This window comes from Diabrotica virgifera, chromosome 5 (genome assembly GCF_917563875.1).
Source record: "Diabrotica virgifera virgifera chromosome 5, PGI_DIABVI_V3a".
Lineage (NCBI taxonomy): Eukaryota > Metazoa > Arthropoda > Insecta > Coleoptera > Chrysomelidae > Diabrotica > Diabrotica virgifera.
In genome coordinates, this window is record NC_065447.1 from 157,170,497 (window position 1) to 157,185,560 (window position 15,064).

At 33.4% G+C, this 15,064-nt stretch overlaps 1 protein-coding gene across 3 annotated transcripts in view; it reads left to right on the forward strand.

Moving 5' to 3' along the window:
• Positions 1–15,064, forward strand: part of LOC114332841 (scavenger receptor class B member 1-like) — a 143,600-nt gene that overhangs the window by 108,900 nt on the left and 19,636 nt on the right. For all 3 annotated transcript variants that reach the window (XM_050650472.1, XM_050650470.1, XM_050650471.1), the window contains one exon: positions 8,937–9,181. In XM_050650472.1, the coding sequence (XP_050506429.1) occupies positions 8,937–9,181 (245 nt within the window). The remainder of the gene's footprint in view (positions 1–8,936; positions 9,182–15,064) is intronic.

The following is a 15,064-nucleotide window of genomic DNA, read 5'->3' on the forward strand; positions in this document are numbered from 1 at the left end:
AAAACCAATACAGAAGTAAAAACTTCGAGATGTATTCTGGTATAAAATCGTTTATTTAAAAACTATAAAATGTCATCGATTGCAGAACGTTTTCGTTCTAAACAGAACATCTTCAGTGCCTAGAATGAAGTATTTCCACGTTAGATTAAAGCAAAAGGTTAAAAATGTGACTGTTAAAATGAAAAAAGTGTGGGAATACTTACATCCTGTCGAGTATTTTGAAACTAACACACCGTAAATAGTGTTAACATCATCATATATGGTTTACATAATGTAATATGTTAAAATGTTATGACTACAAGTCGATGTTAATAGATAAAGTGGAACACATGCTAAAAGGGTGCCATGGTTCCCTGCTCGAAGATACTAGGTACTTGCCAATTCAATGGGCACAGACCAACTGAGAAATTATGAAGTGGATATACAATTTGACAAGGGTGACATGACATGACAAGATAAAGCCAATTTTTGGTTAAAGTTTCATTTGATTTTGGATTTTTTAATAAAATGCGAAGGTTTGTCTGCAAAAAATAATTTAAATTATTTGAATAATAAAATCTACTGTAAAGTTTAAATTAGCAACTCTCTATTCCAGAATAACTTATAGATTCATTAAATTTAATGCAGATATATTACGTGGTTTAAGTTGTGACGTCATCGGATGTGAAATGACGAGATGAAAGTTGAGTTTGTTGAAACAGGAAATTTCCTGTTTCAACAAACTCAACTTTCATCTCGTCATTTCACATCCGATGACGTCACAACTTAAACCACGTAATATATCTGCATTAAATTTAATGAATCTATAAGTTATTCTGGAATAGAGAGTTGCTAATTTAAACTTTACAGTAGATTTTATTATTCAAATAATTTAAATTATTTTTTGCAGACAAACCTTCGCATTTTATTAAAAAATCCAAAATCAAATGAAACTTTAACCAAAAATTGGCTTTATCTTGTCATGTCATGTCACCCTTGTCAAATTGTATATCCACTTCATAATTTCTCAGTTGGTCTGTGCCCATTGAATTGGCAAGTACCTAGTATCTTCGAGCAGGGAACCATGGCACCCTTTTAGCATGTGTTCCACTTTATCCATTAACATCGACTTGTAGTCATAACATTTTAACATATTACATTATGTAAACCATATATGATGATGTTAACACTATTTACGGTGTGTTAGTTTCAAAATACTCGACAGGATGTAAGTATTCCCACACTTTTTTCATTTTAACAGTCACATTTTTAACCTTTTGCTTTAATCTAACGTGGAAATACTTCATTCTAGGCACTGAAGATGTTCTGTTTAGAACGAAAACGTTCTGCAATCGATGACATTTTATAGTTTTTAAATAAACGATTTTATACCAGAATACATCTCGAAGTTTTTACTTCTGTATTGGTTTTTTAAGGTATATAGTTTATGTGTAAAGTTTAACTAAACTTTAAACTTCAATAAAGTGGTTACTAAAGCTCTAAAAATTACGTCCCATCGAAATCGATTCGTGGTAGGTGGAGGGGAATAATTATTAAAATCCGTGCACTCAAAAAATGAAATCGATTTTTCAAACATATGCTGCAGTTAATATCTCCGGAGCTTGTTGATGGATTTTGATCATAATTTTTTTAATTTGTATGCACTTGTAGTCTTGTAGAGTACGTTATGAACACATATCCCCACCTTACATTACAAAATGTTAGGGGGAAACCCCCTTCTCACTCAGGGATATGAAAAATAGATTACGACCGATTCTAAGACCTAGCGAATATTCATATATAATTTCATAACAATCGGTCAAGCGGTCTCGGAGAAGTATGGTAACTAACAGTGTGACAGGAGAATTTTATAGATGCAAATATATAGATGACTATTAAAAAATAGGGGTTGGTGATAGAAGAGTGAAAATTAAGAGTTGTATGTATTTTTTAATTCTACACTATATAAAATTAAGGTAGACAATTTAGTCCAAAAAAATTTAAAAAAATGTCAAGGGGGCAACCCCTTCTTATAATTTATGGGCCTGAAAAATAGATTAGAACCTATTCTTAGTCCTACAGGATATACGTGTAAAATTTCATAAAAATCGGTGAAGCGATTTCGGAGGAGTATGGTAACTAACACTGTTAGAGGAGAATTTTATGAATATAGAAGTAACTGTGAATTAAATAATAAAAGTGGCTAACTTTGACGGCAATTAACCTAGGCAAAAAGTTTTTTTTGAAAATTCGTGTAAAATATCAGCTTTTGAAATCCCAAAGCAGATTTACTCTACAGTCAATATTAACAAAGCCTTTCAAATTGTTTTTAAGCCAAAAATGACTCTATTTTAGTAAAATGATTTCGGAATGATAAAAATGACTTTTCATAGATTTTTTTAAACGATTTGAAAATATAAGTGTTCTTCTTTCATGTGCTTTCCACAGAATTGCTGTATCATTATTATTTTCTGAACAATAACATTGCAAATAAAAGCTCTTCTGGAAAAACAAATTTTATAAAATTTAAACTAATTGACGAATCGTCTTGAAATTTTTTGTGCATGATATTTATTGGTTGTCTCAACTTTTCATGCAATATCAAAGTCCTAAGTTAATTTTCGCAAAAGTTATAGCAAATTTTTTTATTTTCTAAATTTTAATCTTATTTTGCAATTAGCAAAGCAACAAATGATCGGACCAAAATTCAAAAACTGTCATTTCGAAGCTTTGCTCATATACAGTATGTCCCTGTAAGTTGTATCCATATGGAAAACTTTTTTATTATTAATTTTACGAAAAAAAGTTATTCTTTATAAAAAGCTCTGCATGGTCCAAAACCTAAGATGTAATCATAAAATATCAAATTTTTTGAATATTATACGAGGTATGTCAAAAAGTTTGAATTTCACTCAGAAGTAAAGTAGCTATATTTTTCGTAATATTGGAAATTGCTATTATGAAAAGTTGTTTGGAATTAAAAACTATATTCTAATATGCAATTACATCTTTCTAATTGAAAATTTTTTTTTTTTTTGAGAAATTATGGATAACTATCATTATTTTTTCAGTTATTTCAATTCTGATAATTCTTTTATTATTAATTTTACGAAAAAAAGTGATTCTTAATAAAAAGTTCTGGATAGTCTAAAACTTAAAATGCAACCATCTTATATCAGATTGTATCAATTTTATACGAGGTATGCCAAAAAAGATAAATTTAGATCAAAAGAAAAGTACCTTTATTGTTCAGAATATTTCAATTAGAAGGATGTAATTAGATACTGAAACATAGTTTTTAATTGTAAATAACTTTTCATAATAACAATTTTCGATATTGTGAAAAATAAACTTATTTTACTCTTGAGCGAAATTCATATTTTTTGACATACCTCGTATAAAATTGATAAAATTTGACAAAAGATGGTTGTATTTTAGATTTTAGACCATGCAGAACTGTTTATTAAGTATCACTTTTTTTCGTAAAATTAATAATAAAAGAGTTATCTGAATTAAAGTAACTGAAAATAATGTTACGTTACCCATAATTTTTCAAAAAACAAATTTTTCAATTAGAAGGATGTAATTGCATACTAGAATACAGTTTTTAATTCCAAACAACTTTTCATAATAGTAATTTTCAATATTGTGAAAAATAAAACTACTTTACTCTTGAGTGAAATTCAAACTTTTTGACATACCTCGTATAATATTCAAAAAATTTGATATTTTATGGTTAAATCTTAGGTTTTGGACCATGCAGAGCTTTTTATAAAGAATAACTTTTTTTCGTAAAATTAATAATAAAAAAGTTTTCCATATGGATACAACTTACAGGGACATACTAAACGATGAATACTCTAAATAAGATATTTAATTAACCTACTTTTACCTGTAGCGATTTAAACGAAAAATTTTTGACGCTTATTTGTTAATAACTAAAATTCTCGTCCGAACTGTGATGGGCATTTTTGTATTTATAATGTATTAGGTCTAATAATCCAAAAAAAAACCCATTTTCAACCTGGCTGCTCAAGTGTCCCGACAAAAACCTTATTTCTCTGGACTAATAGCCCATATTTTGTATTTACTACGTGAAGTTGCCGGTAACCAACAAACAGTATATAGGGTGAGGCAGATAACTGGCCTATTAGAAGTATCTCGAAAACTAAAGGCAACAGAATCATGAAAATTGGAATAAAGGGGTTTTAAAGGATTATCTATTAAATGGAAATATTTTCATCTCTTTGCAACTTCCGGTTATACCGGAAGTTGCTTATAACTTCGTTTTTTTTAATGGGACACCCTATATATTTTTACATTTTTGGATTCTCCTCAATATCTTCTTTCTTAAAATATAAGGTTTTGTAATATTATACAGGGTATTTTAAGAGATATTTACGTTCGTATATTAATTTCGTAGCAACATTCACACCCTGTAGAATTTTAATAGTTTGACATTAAAAGCTCTGCTTACGTTCAAGTGATTTTTAATATAGTCTACTATTATTAAGAATCATTAGTATAGCTCGATATACCTGAAATGGAAAATGATACTATAGCCACATTTGCAGATGACACCGCTATCTTAGCAGTAGGTGATACCAGCGAAGAAGCAGCAGAAAAATTACAGTTGGCAATAAATAAAAAACACAACTGGACTAAAGAATGGAAAATCAAATTCAATGAATCTAAATCTATTCATGTCAATTTTACAAATAAAAAAATCGAAAACATTCCAATTAGAATAAATGATGCCCAAATACCATATGCATCTTCTGCAAAATATTTAGGTGTCACACTTGATGCCAGGCTTCGCTGGAAACTCCACATTAAAAAGAAAAGGAAAGAATTAGGTATCCGTTACAAAAAAATGTATTGGCTGATGGAAAGAAACTCTGCATTGTCCACATATAACAAAATACTTTTATACAAACAAATACTTAGACCAGTATGGATGAATGGTTGCTAACTCTGGGGCTGTGCCAATTCAAGTAATATTCAGATTATCCAGAGATTCCAGAATAAAGTATTACGGAACATCGTTGATGCTCCTTGTTATATCCGAAATGTCGACCTCCACAAGGATCTTGAGATGGAAGATGTAGACAAAGTTATCAAGAAGATGGCAGGTAGTCACGAACAACGGCTCCATAGTCATGTAAACATCGAGTCCATCCAGCTCCTCGATAATACTGGGCTAGAAAGAAGACTCAAACGAAGAAAACCATTTGAGTTAGTGTAAAGTGTTAGTGTAAAAACAGCGCATAGTGTTGTATTGTGTGTTAGTTTTAGTTTTAAAATGCATACTTGTTAAAAAAAATAAGAGGACACCATAGGGTTAAGATCTTAGATTATGTATCATTTAGTAATATAAGTTAAAGAAGAACTGATAATTGGTCAACTGATGACCAGATTTCAGTAGTCTAAACACAGCTTGTGTTTAATAATAAAAAAAATTAGTATAGCTAATTTAAAAATTTCAGTATACAGGGTTGGTCGAAACTCGGAATGAATCTTTTCTCAGTTTTCTTAAATAGAACACCCTGTATTTTAGTATTGTAATAAAATGATATTTCATGGTAATTTTTTATTTTATAAGTATTCCCTATACCTAACTGCTTTAATTTGTGAGTTATTGGTGATTCAAGCTAAACATTAACTGCAACAAAAAATACGTAAAATTTCATTAGGTTGGCCGTGAAAATATTCAATCACAAATAATTTTTCAGAAATAAATACATATTAATCTAGACTGATCCTTAAAATTACCAATAATGGTTTAGCTATCTAAATACCTACGTAGTTAAAATTGTTAATGCGATTAACAATTAAGCACAAATTAAAGCAGTTAGGTATAGGGAATGCTTAAGAAATAAAAAAGTACCATATAATATAATTTCATTATAATACTAAAATATAGGGTGTTCCATTTAAGAAAACTAAGAAAATACTCATTTTGAGTTTCGACCAACCCTGTATACTCAAATTAAAAATTTAGCTATAGTAATGATTCTTAACAATAGTAGACTACATTAAAAATCATTTGAACGTAAGTAGAGTTTAAGATGTCAAACTACTACAATTCTACAGGGTGTGAATGTTGCTACGAAATTAATAAAAAATCGTAATTATCTTTTAATCGTAATTATCTTTTAAAATACCCTGTATAACATTACAAAACCTCATATTTTAAGGAAGAAAACATCGAATAGAGTCCAAAAATATAAAAATATACAGGGTAGGGTGTCCCATTTAAAAAATCGAAGATATAAGCAACTTCCGGTATAACCGGAAGTAGCAAATAGATGAAAATATTTTCATTAAACAGATGACCCTTCAAAACCCCTTATTTCAAATTTTCATGATTATGTTTTCTTTAGTTCTCGAGATATTTCTAATAGGCCCTTTATTTGCCTCACCCTGTATACAACGTATGACTTGACACTGTACGCAATCTACAGCATTTATTGGAGACCACAGCCAGCCATCGGTTAGATATTTCTCGGGCCTCATTCTTGTTGAGATCTGTATCGACACATATATCGCGACAAGTTGTGATACATATATCATGAGATTTATATCTGTTTTACGACAGTGATGCAGACGGTGATATAGTTGTAGACGACGAAGATAGAGAGTTATATATAATCAGTATATGATACTGATACAGCGATACTGAGATACACTATGAGATTTGTATTGCGATACTGATGCTTACGACATGTATCTATACAGATCTCAACGTGAATGGGGGCCTTTATGGTAAGTAGTTAGTCCAGTTTTTTCATTATCTGCAGAATTATTTATCTTTTTATTTAATCGTCTTCCCAATTTCACTTATGTTTGTTACTATTATAAGAGACTCAATAATTCTAAAATGAAGATACATAATGTCAAAAGCTCAAATATAAAATAAAAAAAAAACATAAACGACAAACGAAATGTTAGAAGTAATTAATGTAAGATTCAATATTAGATCAGGTATAAGGATAAATATGAAGAAATATAGAAGTGCGAAAGGCACTTATGGAATAAAATAATTTTTGTCCTTATTTTAAAAGATTATAGGACTGGATCCCGCATAAGAAAAAAAAGTTGATTAATAGCAAGCTGAAAATTTGTTAATAGCTTAACGGTGTCTACTCGGACAAACTTTGATATATGGGAACACTAAAACAGGGGAAGTTTTAATGGTGGAACAGGTTAAAAATTTGGAACGTCATACTACGAAAACGTCAGATATATTTTGTCGGACAGAACTTCCAATTGATTTGTTGCCCTTTCATTAAACTCTCATGCAAAAAATCAGACTGGTGTTTATCACCAACTGGGCATTTTAATGAGTGGAACACGAAGAACATGTCAAATGACAGGAATCATGTTGGCTAGTAATAGCAGTCTGATTTTTGCATGAGAGTTTAATGAAAGGGTAACAAATATATTGGAAGTTCTGTCGGACAAAATACATCTGACGTTTTCGTAGTCTGACGTTCCAAATTTTTAACCTGTTCCACAATTACAACTGCCCCTGTTCCAGTGTTTCAATATATCAAAGTTTGTCCGACTAGACACCCTTAAGCTATTAACAAATTTTCAGCTTGCTATTAATCAACTTTTTTTGGTACGTGGGATCCAGACCTATTATAAAAAACGCTGAGACTCGTCAATTTTTATATGTATACCATTACGCTATAATAATTATTATTTCTGCTCATTTTATTTTTTCTTAATTTTTAATCATTATTTCTCAAAATCGAAACGACGTTAGTCATTCAAAATTCACATGTAAATAAAAACGGAATGTATCCTTCACCATCTGTTTTTCGTTTGTGCGGTAACAAATTGCACCCTCATAAATTAAGTACTATATCAGACAATTGTGTCAACCACTCACTAATGCAGTTAAGGCTACGGCTCCACGGGCGGGAAATTGACGCTAGCAGTAGCAGTAAAATGAACTTAAGGTTCCGCGGAACGGAATGGGAATAGCCGAACTGAACCGACTACGCACAAGTCGTGTAGTCGGTACAGTTCGGCTATCCCTATTCCGTTCCGCGGAACCTCAAGTTCATTTTACTGCTACTGCTAGCGTCAATTTCCCGCCCGTGGAGCCGTAGCCTAAGGGCGTTTTCTTAAAACTGCAAAAGTATACGCCAGACCTATGATTGATTGTCATCTGGTCAGAGGGAAGGAACATAAACAGATTATCGTTGTGGTTTTCTTTTTAGTCACGACACAGCTGGTGAACGACACACACACACACCAATCGTTCGGCCCTTTTCCGAAACCAAGCGCAATATCTTTTGTTACCAAAATAAATAAAATATTTACCGTTCGTTTTGTTACATTCATTTCAATCAATTCCGCCAACATCACCACCGGAATATATGTAAATGTGCGTTTTTAAATATAAATTTTATTAAACATGGTGATGCATTCAAGCCTAACATATGTAGTCTATAAGCTTTATTTTTAATGAAACCCACACAATTTTTATATTTTTTAAAAGCTGCCACATGATTTCAATAAACTATATTATTTAGGTTCTGTTATAAATAATACAGGATGCAAATTTGAAATTGTAAGATGTGAAAAACACTCATGGAATAAAATTGTTTGTCTCCTTATTTTAGAAAATAATAAAAAACGCTGGCACATGGCAACTTTTAAATTTAAATGCGCTCTTTTTAAATATAAATAGAAATGTACAGGATGATCTACGCCAGTCTAGCACGGTTCATCATCTTTATTTTTAATGAAACAACCTGTATATTTTTATGTTTTTAAAAGCTCCTTAATAACCTGTTCTTAACAAACTGTTTATAATAAAAGATTTGGTTTAAATTTTAATATTTCGAACCTAAGAATCTACAGTTAAAATATTTACAATTTATAATGAAACACCCTGTATGGTTATCACACCATACCTATTAACATGTCTTCTATTATTACAGGTTCTCCAGTGTTCCTGTCTCATCCTCACTTCCACAGAGCCGATCCCAATTTAACAAAAAATTTTACTGGTCTACACCCCGAAAGAGATTTTAAATCTTATGTCAACCTCCACCCTACCTTTGGATTCGCTATTTCTGCAAGAAAAATGATGCAGGTTAACATCCAGGTCCAAAAAGTTCAAGAGATCTCTCAGGTAGACATGTTTGAAGATGGCATGTTGTTACCCATCGCTTATGTGGAAGCGGTAAGTAATATGATATAAGAATTGTAAATTATTTGTTACACATTAGATTCATGGTATTGTTATCAACGGGATTACCCTAATTCATTTATGTAGGCTAGTTGATTAACGTATATCTTACATCTTATCTTATATCTATTTCATCTCATAAGAAACATTTCGTACAGTTAATAATATCATAATAATATGGTACGTGCTATTGCTAATGTAATGGGCGTTAAGATCAGAACACGACGGGGTACTAATAACGGGAGGACTGGTAACAGAACTGCACCCTGGGAAAAAAGACTTCTCGGAAAAATTGAATTACTGCGTAGGGATATTGGTCAAGTAACAGAATATATAAGAGGTGTAACGAGTAGAAAAGTCATTAAGAGAGCTGAAGAAATAATGCGGAGCAAGACATGCAAGGAATAATGCAAGACACTCGACATAATGTCTATTAAGCTAGAAAGACCATTTCATAAGGGAGCCATGAGACACACCCCATATTTTTTTGCTATTTTATTGCTAATTTATTACGCAAATTAAAAATTTATTGCTTCATCCCCTTCAGAGAAACAGGTGGCCATTCCAGCTTAATATTAAGCTAGAAAGGCCAACATTCATATATCCGAAACGAAAGTAGATAGAGAGTTGCTTCCGGTGGTCTATATTATTGCTAATTAATTGCTAATTTATTACGCAAAACAAAAATTTATTGCTTCATCCCCTTCAGAGAAACTGGTGGCCATTCCAGCTTAATATTAAGCTAGAAAGGCCAACATTCATATATCCGGAACGAAAGTAGATAGAGAGTTGCTTCCGGCGGCCTATTTTATTGCTAATTAATTGCTAATTTATTACGCAAAACAAAAAAAAAAATGCTTCATCCCCTTCAGAGGTGGCCATTCCAGCTTAATATTAAGCTAGAAAGGCCAACATTCATATATCCGGAACGAAAGTAGATAGAGAGTTGCTTCCGGCGGCCTATTTTATTGCTAATTAATTGATAATTTATTACGCAAAACAAAAATTTATTGCTTCATCCCCTTCAGAGAAACAGGTGGCCATTCCAGCTTAATATTAAGCTAGAAAGGCCAACATTCATATATCCGGAACGAAAGTAGATAGAGAGTTGCTTCCGGCGGCCTATTTTATTGCTAATTAATTGCTAATTTATTACGCAAAACAAAAATTTATTGCTTCATCCCCTTCAGAGAAACAGGTGGCCATTTCAGCTTAATATTAAGCTAGAATAGCCAACATTCATATTTCCGGAACGAAAGTAGATATAGGGTAGCTTCCGGCGGCATATTTTATTGCTAATTAATTGCTGAAAGATTGAGTTTACAAGAATTTACAAACTCACCCCCTTCAACCCCTACCGTTATCATCATTCCCCGGAATCCACAAAAAGTGAAAATAACCAGTTTAAAGAGCTAAAACCAAGTACGTATTTTTTGCTCATTAATTACTACATGTCTAAGCCAAAAATGAATGTTTTGCTTCCTCCACTAACGAGCCACAATGGCTGCAGCGGTTTAATACTTAAGGCTGCAATACTCAACACTCCTATTTCAGGAAAGAAAGCAGATAGAGGGTCGCTTCTGGCGGCATATTTAATTTTTAATTAATTGATGAAAGATGGGTTATACCAGTATTTACAAACTCACCCCCTCTAACCCCTACCGTTATCATCGTTCCACGGATTTCACAAAGCGTGAAAATAATCAGTTTAAGAACTTAAAACCAAGTGGGTATTTTTTTCTAATTAACGGCTGCAGGTCTACGCCAAAAACCAATTTTTTGCTTCATCCCCTAACGAGAAACAATGGCTACTGCGGTTTAATTCTTAAGCTACAATACCCAACACCCCTATTTCAAGAACGAAAGCAGATAGAGCGACCCTCTATCTGCTTTCGTTACTGAAATAGGAGAATTGAGTGTTGTAGCTTAAGTATTCAACCGCAGTAGCCATTTTTACTGGTTAGGGGATGAAGCGATAAAATCAAATTTGGCGTAGACCTGCAGCAGTTGCTTAGGAAAAAAATACCCACTTGGTCTTAGATTTTTAAACTGGTAATTTTCACTTTCTGTGAAATCCGTTGAGCGATGATAATGGTAGGGGTTGGACGGGATGAGTTTGTAAATTCTGGTATACCCAATCTTTCAGCAATTAATTAGCAATAAAATATACCGCCGAAAGCTACTATCTATCTACTTTCTTTCCAGAAATATGAATGTTGGCTCTTCTAACTTAATATTAAGCTAGAATTGCCACCTGTTTCTCTGAAGGGGTTGAAGCTATAAATTTGTAATTTGCGTAATAAATAAGCAATTAATTAATAATAAAATAGGCCGCCAGAAGCGACGCTCTATCTGTTTTCGTTACTGAAACAGGAGAATTGAGTGTTGTAGTATTCAACCGCATTAGCCATTGTTACTCGTTAGGGGACTTGGTCATAGGTTTTTAAACTAGTTATTTTGACTTTCTGTGAAATCCGGGGAATGAGAACAACGGTGGGGGTTGGAGGGGGTGTGTTTGCAAATTGTTATATACCATATCTTTCAGAAATTAATTAGCAATAAAATATGCCGCTGGAAACGACCCTCTATCTGTTTTCGTTCCTGGAATAGGAGTGTTGGGTATTGTAGCATAAGGATCAAACCGCAGTAGCCATTGTTTCTCGTTAGGGGATGAAGCAAAAAATTGGTTTTTGGCGTAGACCTGCAGCTGTTAATTAGAAAAAAATACCCACTTGGTTTTAAGTTTTTAAACTGATTATTTTCACTCTTTGTGAAATCCGTGGAACGATGATAACGGTAGGGGTTGGAGGGGGTGAGTTTGTAAATTCTGGTATACCCCATCTTTCAGCAATTAATTAAAAATTAAATATGCCGCCAGAAACGACCCTCTATCTGCTTTCTTTCCTGAAATAGGAGTGTTGAGTATTGTAGCCTTAAGTATTAAACCGCAGTAGCCATTGTGGCTCGTTAGGGGAGGAAGCAAAAAATTCATTTTTGGCTTAGACCTGTAGCAATGAATAAGCAAAAAATACGTACTTGGTTTTAGCTCTTTAAACTGGTTATTTTCACTTTTTGTGGATTCCGGGGAATGATGATATCGGTAGGGGTTGAAGGGGGTGAGTTTGTAAATTCTTGTAAACTCAATCTTTCAGCAATTAATTAGCAATAAAATAGGCCACTGGAAGCAACTCTCTATCTACTTTCGTTCCGGATATATGTATGTTGGTCTTTCTAGCTTAATATTAAGCTGGAATGGCCACCTGTTTCTCTGAATGGGATGAAGCAATAAATTTTTGTTTTGCGTAATAAATTAGCAATTAATTAGCAATAAAATAGGCCACCGGAAGCAACTCTCTATCTACTTTCGTTCCGGATATATGAATGTTGGCCTTTCTAGCTTAATATTAAGCTGGAATGGCCACATGTTTCTCTGAAGGGGATGAAGCAATAAATTTTTAATTTGCGTAATAAATTAGCAATAAAATAGCAAAAAAATATGGGGTGTGTTTCATGGCTCCCTTATGAAATGGTCTTTCTAGCTTAATAGACATCTCGACATACGTTCCAGAAAATAACACAGCCCAACAGTGTCTGGATACATTAAAACAAAAACTCTCCGTCTCTTCAGGTCGATTAAGAAGGTATAAAGTTAGTAACAACCGAAAATGTGACAATGCACTTTTTCAGAACTCTGAGAAGGCGTTCTACCGAAAACTCAATTCCACCGTAGAAAGTGTCGACAAGTCTTACGCAAGCCAAGAAGAGATTCATGAGTTTTGGGGAAATCAACTTTCCACACCAGCTGCTCTTAACAACAATGCTGACTGGATAGAAGATACGACTCACAACTGTCGCCACTACGTCACAGCTAACTACGAACCATTCACTACCGATGAGGTCTCAAATATCATCAAAGAGCTTCATAACTGGAAATCTCCTGGACCAGACGTAGTTCAGAACTTCTGGCTTAAGAAGTTTTGGAGTATTCATGAGTGCTTATCAACATTAATTAATCATGTTATTTCTAACCCGCAGGAAATACCATCATTTCTAACACAGGGAACCACTTATTTAATACCGAATAATCAAAATAACACCCAAGATCCAGCCAAGTACCGCCCAATTACTTGTCTTCCAACTTTGTATAAATTGGTCACATCCTGTATAACCCGGCGTATCTACCAACAATGTGCTCTAAACAATATCATAGAGCCTCAATAGAAAGGATGAGCTAAGGGTTCTATGGGTTGCAAAGAACAACTGATCATCAACTCAGTCATTTCTAACCAGGCATTCACCAAAAAAAAAACCTCTTTACTGCCTTTATTGACTATAAAATGGCCTTTGATTCAGTGCCGCATCAATGGCTTATAGATATATTAAGAATATACAAAGTCGATGATAACATAGTGCCTTTTTTAAGGCACATATTGACAAGGTGGAAGACTAAAATTCACCTCCAAATACCTGGTGAAAACAACATCGAAACGGAAAATATCGCAATCAACCGGGGCCTGTTTCAAGGAGACTCGCTGAGTCCATTGTGGTTCTGTTTGGCTATGAACCCTCTATAACAGCTATTAAACTCCACTGACTCAGGTTTTAGCGTTAAAAACAACAATACTGTAGTAGCGAAGCTTAATCGTCTGTTGTATATGGATGATTTGAAATTAATGGCTTCTACTCGAGACAATCTAGAAGAGATGCCAAAAACAGTAAAAACATTCTCGAATGATATTAATATGCACTTTGGACGAGAAAAGTGCCGCGTTTTAAATATAGTCAGAGGAAAGATACAGCCCGGTGGATTCGATATGCAAAATGGCCAGAACATCGAGGCTATGGGTGAAAACGATATATACAAATATCTTGGAGTAAAGCATGCGAGGAAAATTGACCATAAGCAAATGAAAACTGACATAACTACTGAGTATATACGAAGGATAAAACAGCTGCTTCGTTCACAGCTTAACAGTAAAAATGTGTTTAAGGCATTAAACACCTCTTGTTCCGCGCTTAGCTATTCATTTGGTATTGTTAAGTGGACAAAAACAGATATAGAAAATCTTCAGCGAAAAGTACGAACACACCTCATAAAGGCACAAAAACACCATCCCAAAAGTGCAGTAGAAAGAACGACTTTACCACGGAATCTAGGAGGAAGAGGACTTATGGATATAGGTGAGCAATTAGATAAACAAATTGCTAAGATCTTACTTTCAGATGCAAGTTAAGACATCAACTCTACATCGCTCTATTTGCGCAGTAGATGACACAACACCGATCAAACGGAGGGAACCAGAAATGCGCATGAACCACCTCACTAAAGACGAAATAATGCTCACCTGCATGGGTAAACCTCTGCACGGACGACATCCCAATGAGGTCAGCCAAGACTATGTCGACAATGCAGCGTCGAACTATTGGTTGACATCAGGAAAGATGTTTCCTGAAACGGAGGGTTTATTACTGGCCATTCAGGATCAGGTTATACCAACCAGAAATTACCTGAAATATTTGTTTATTTAATATTATTTTGTATTTTGACAACGACACCCGACTTGGGCGTCGAAACGTTAATAAAATCATTTTTAGGTAAAATTGTGGCTTATTTCCCATTTGAATATACTTGATTATAAAAATGCCACAAGAAAATAGCTTCAGAACAACGATAAATTATTTTAAAAAGCTGATTCCCGATTTGAGCCAAAAGGAAATCCCTCTGATAAAATTGCTTAAAAAAGGAATAAAATGGAATTGGAAAGAAGAACAGGAGGAAGCTTTCGAAACATTAAAACGAGAATTCTCAAAAGGAACGAAAATATACCACCCCATTTACAATTTACCTTTTATACTCCGAACTGATGCGTCCATACA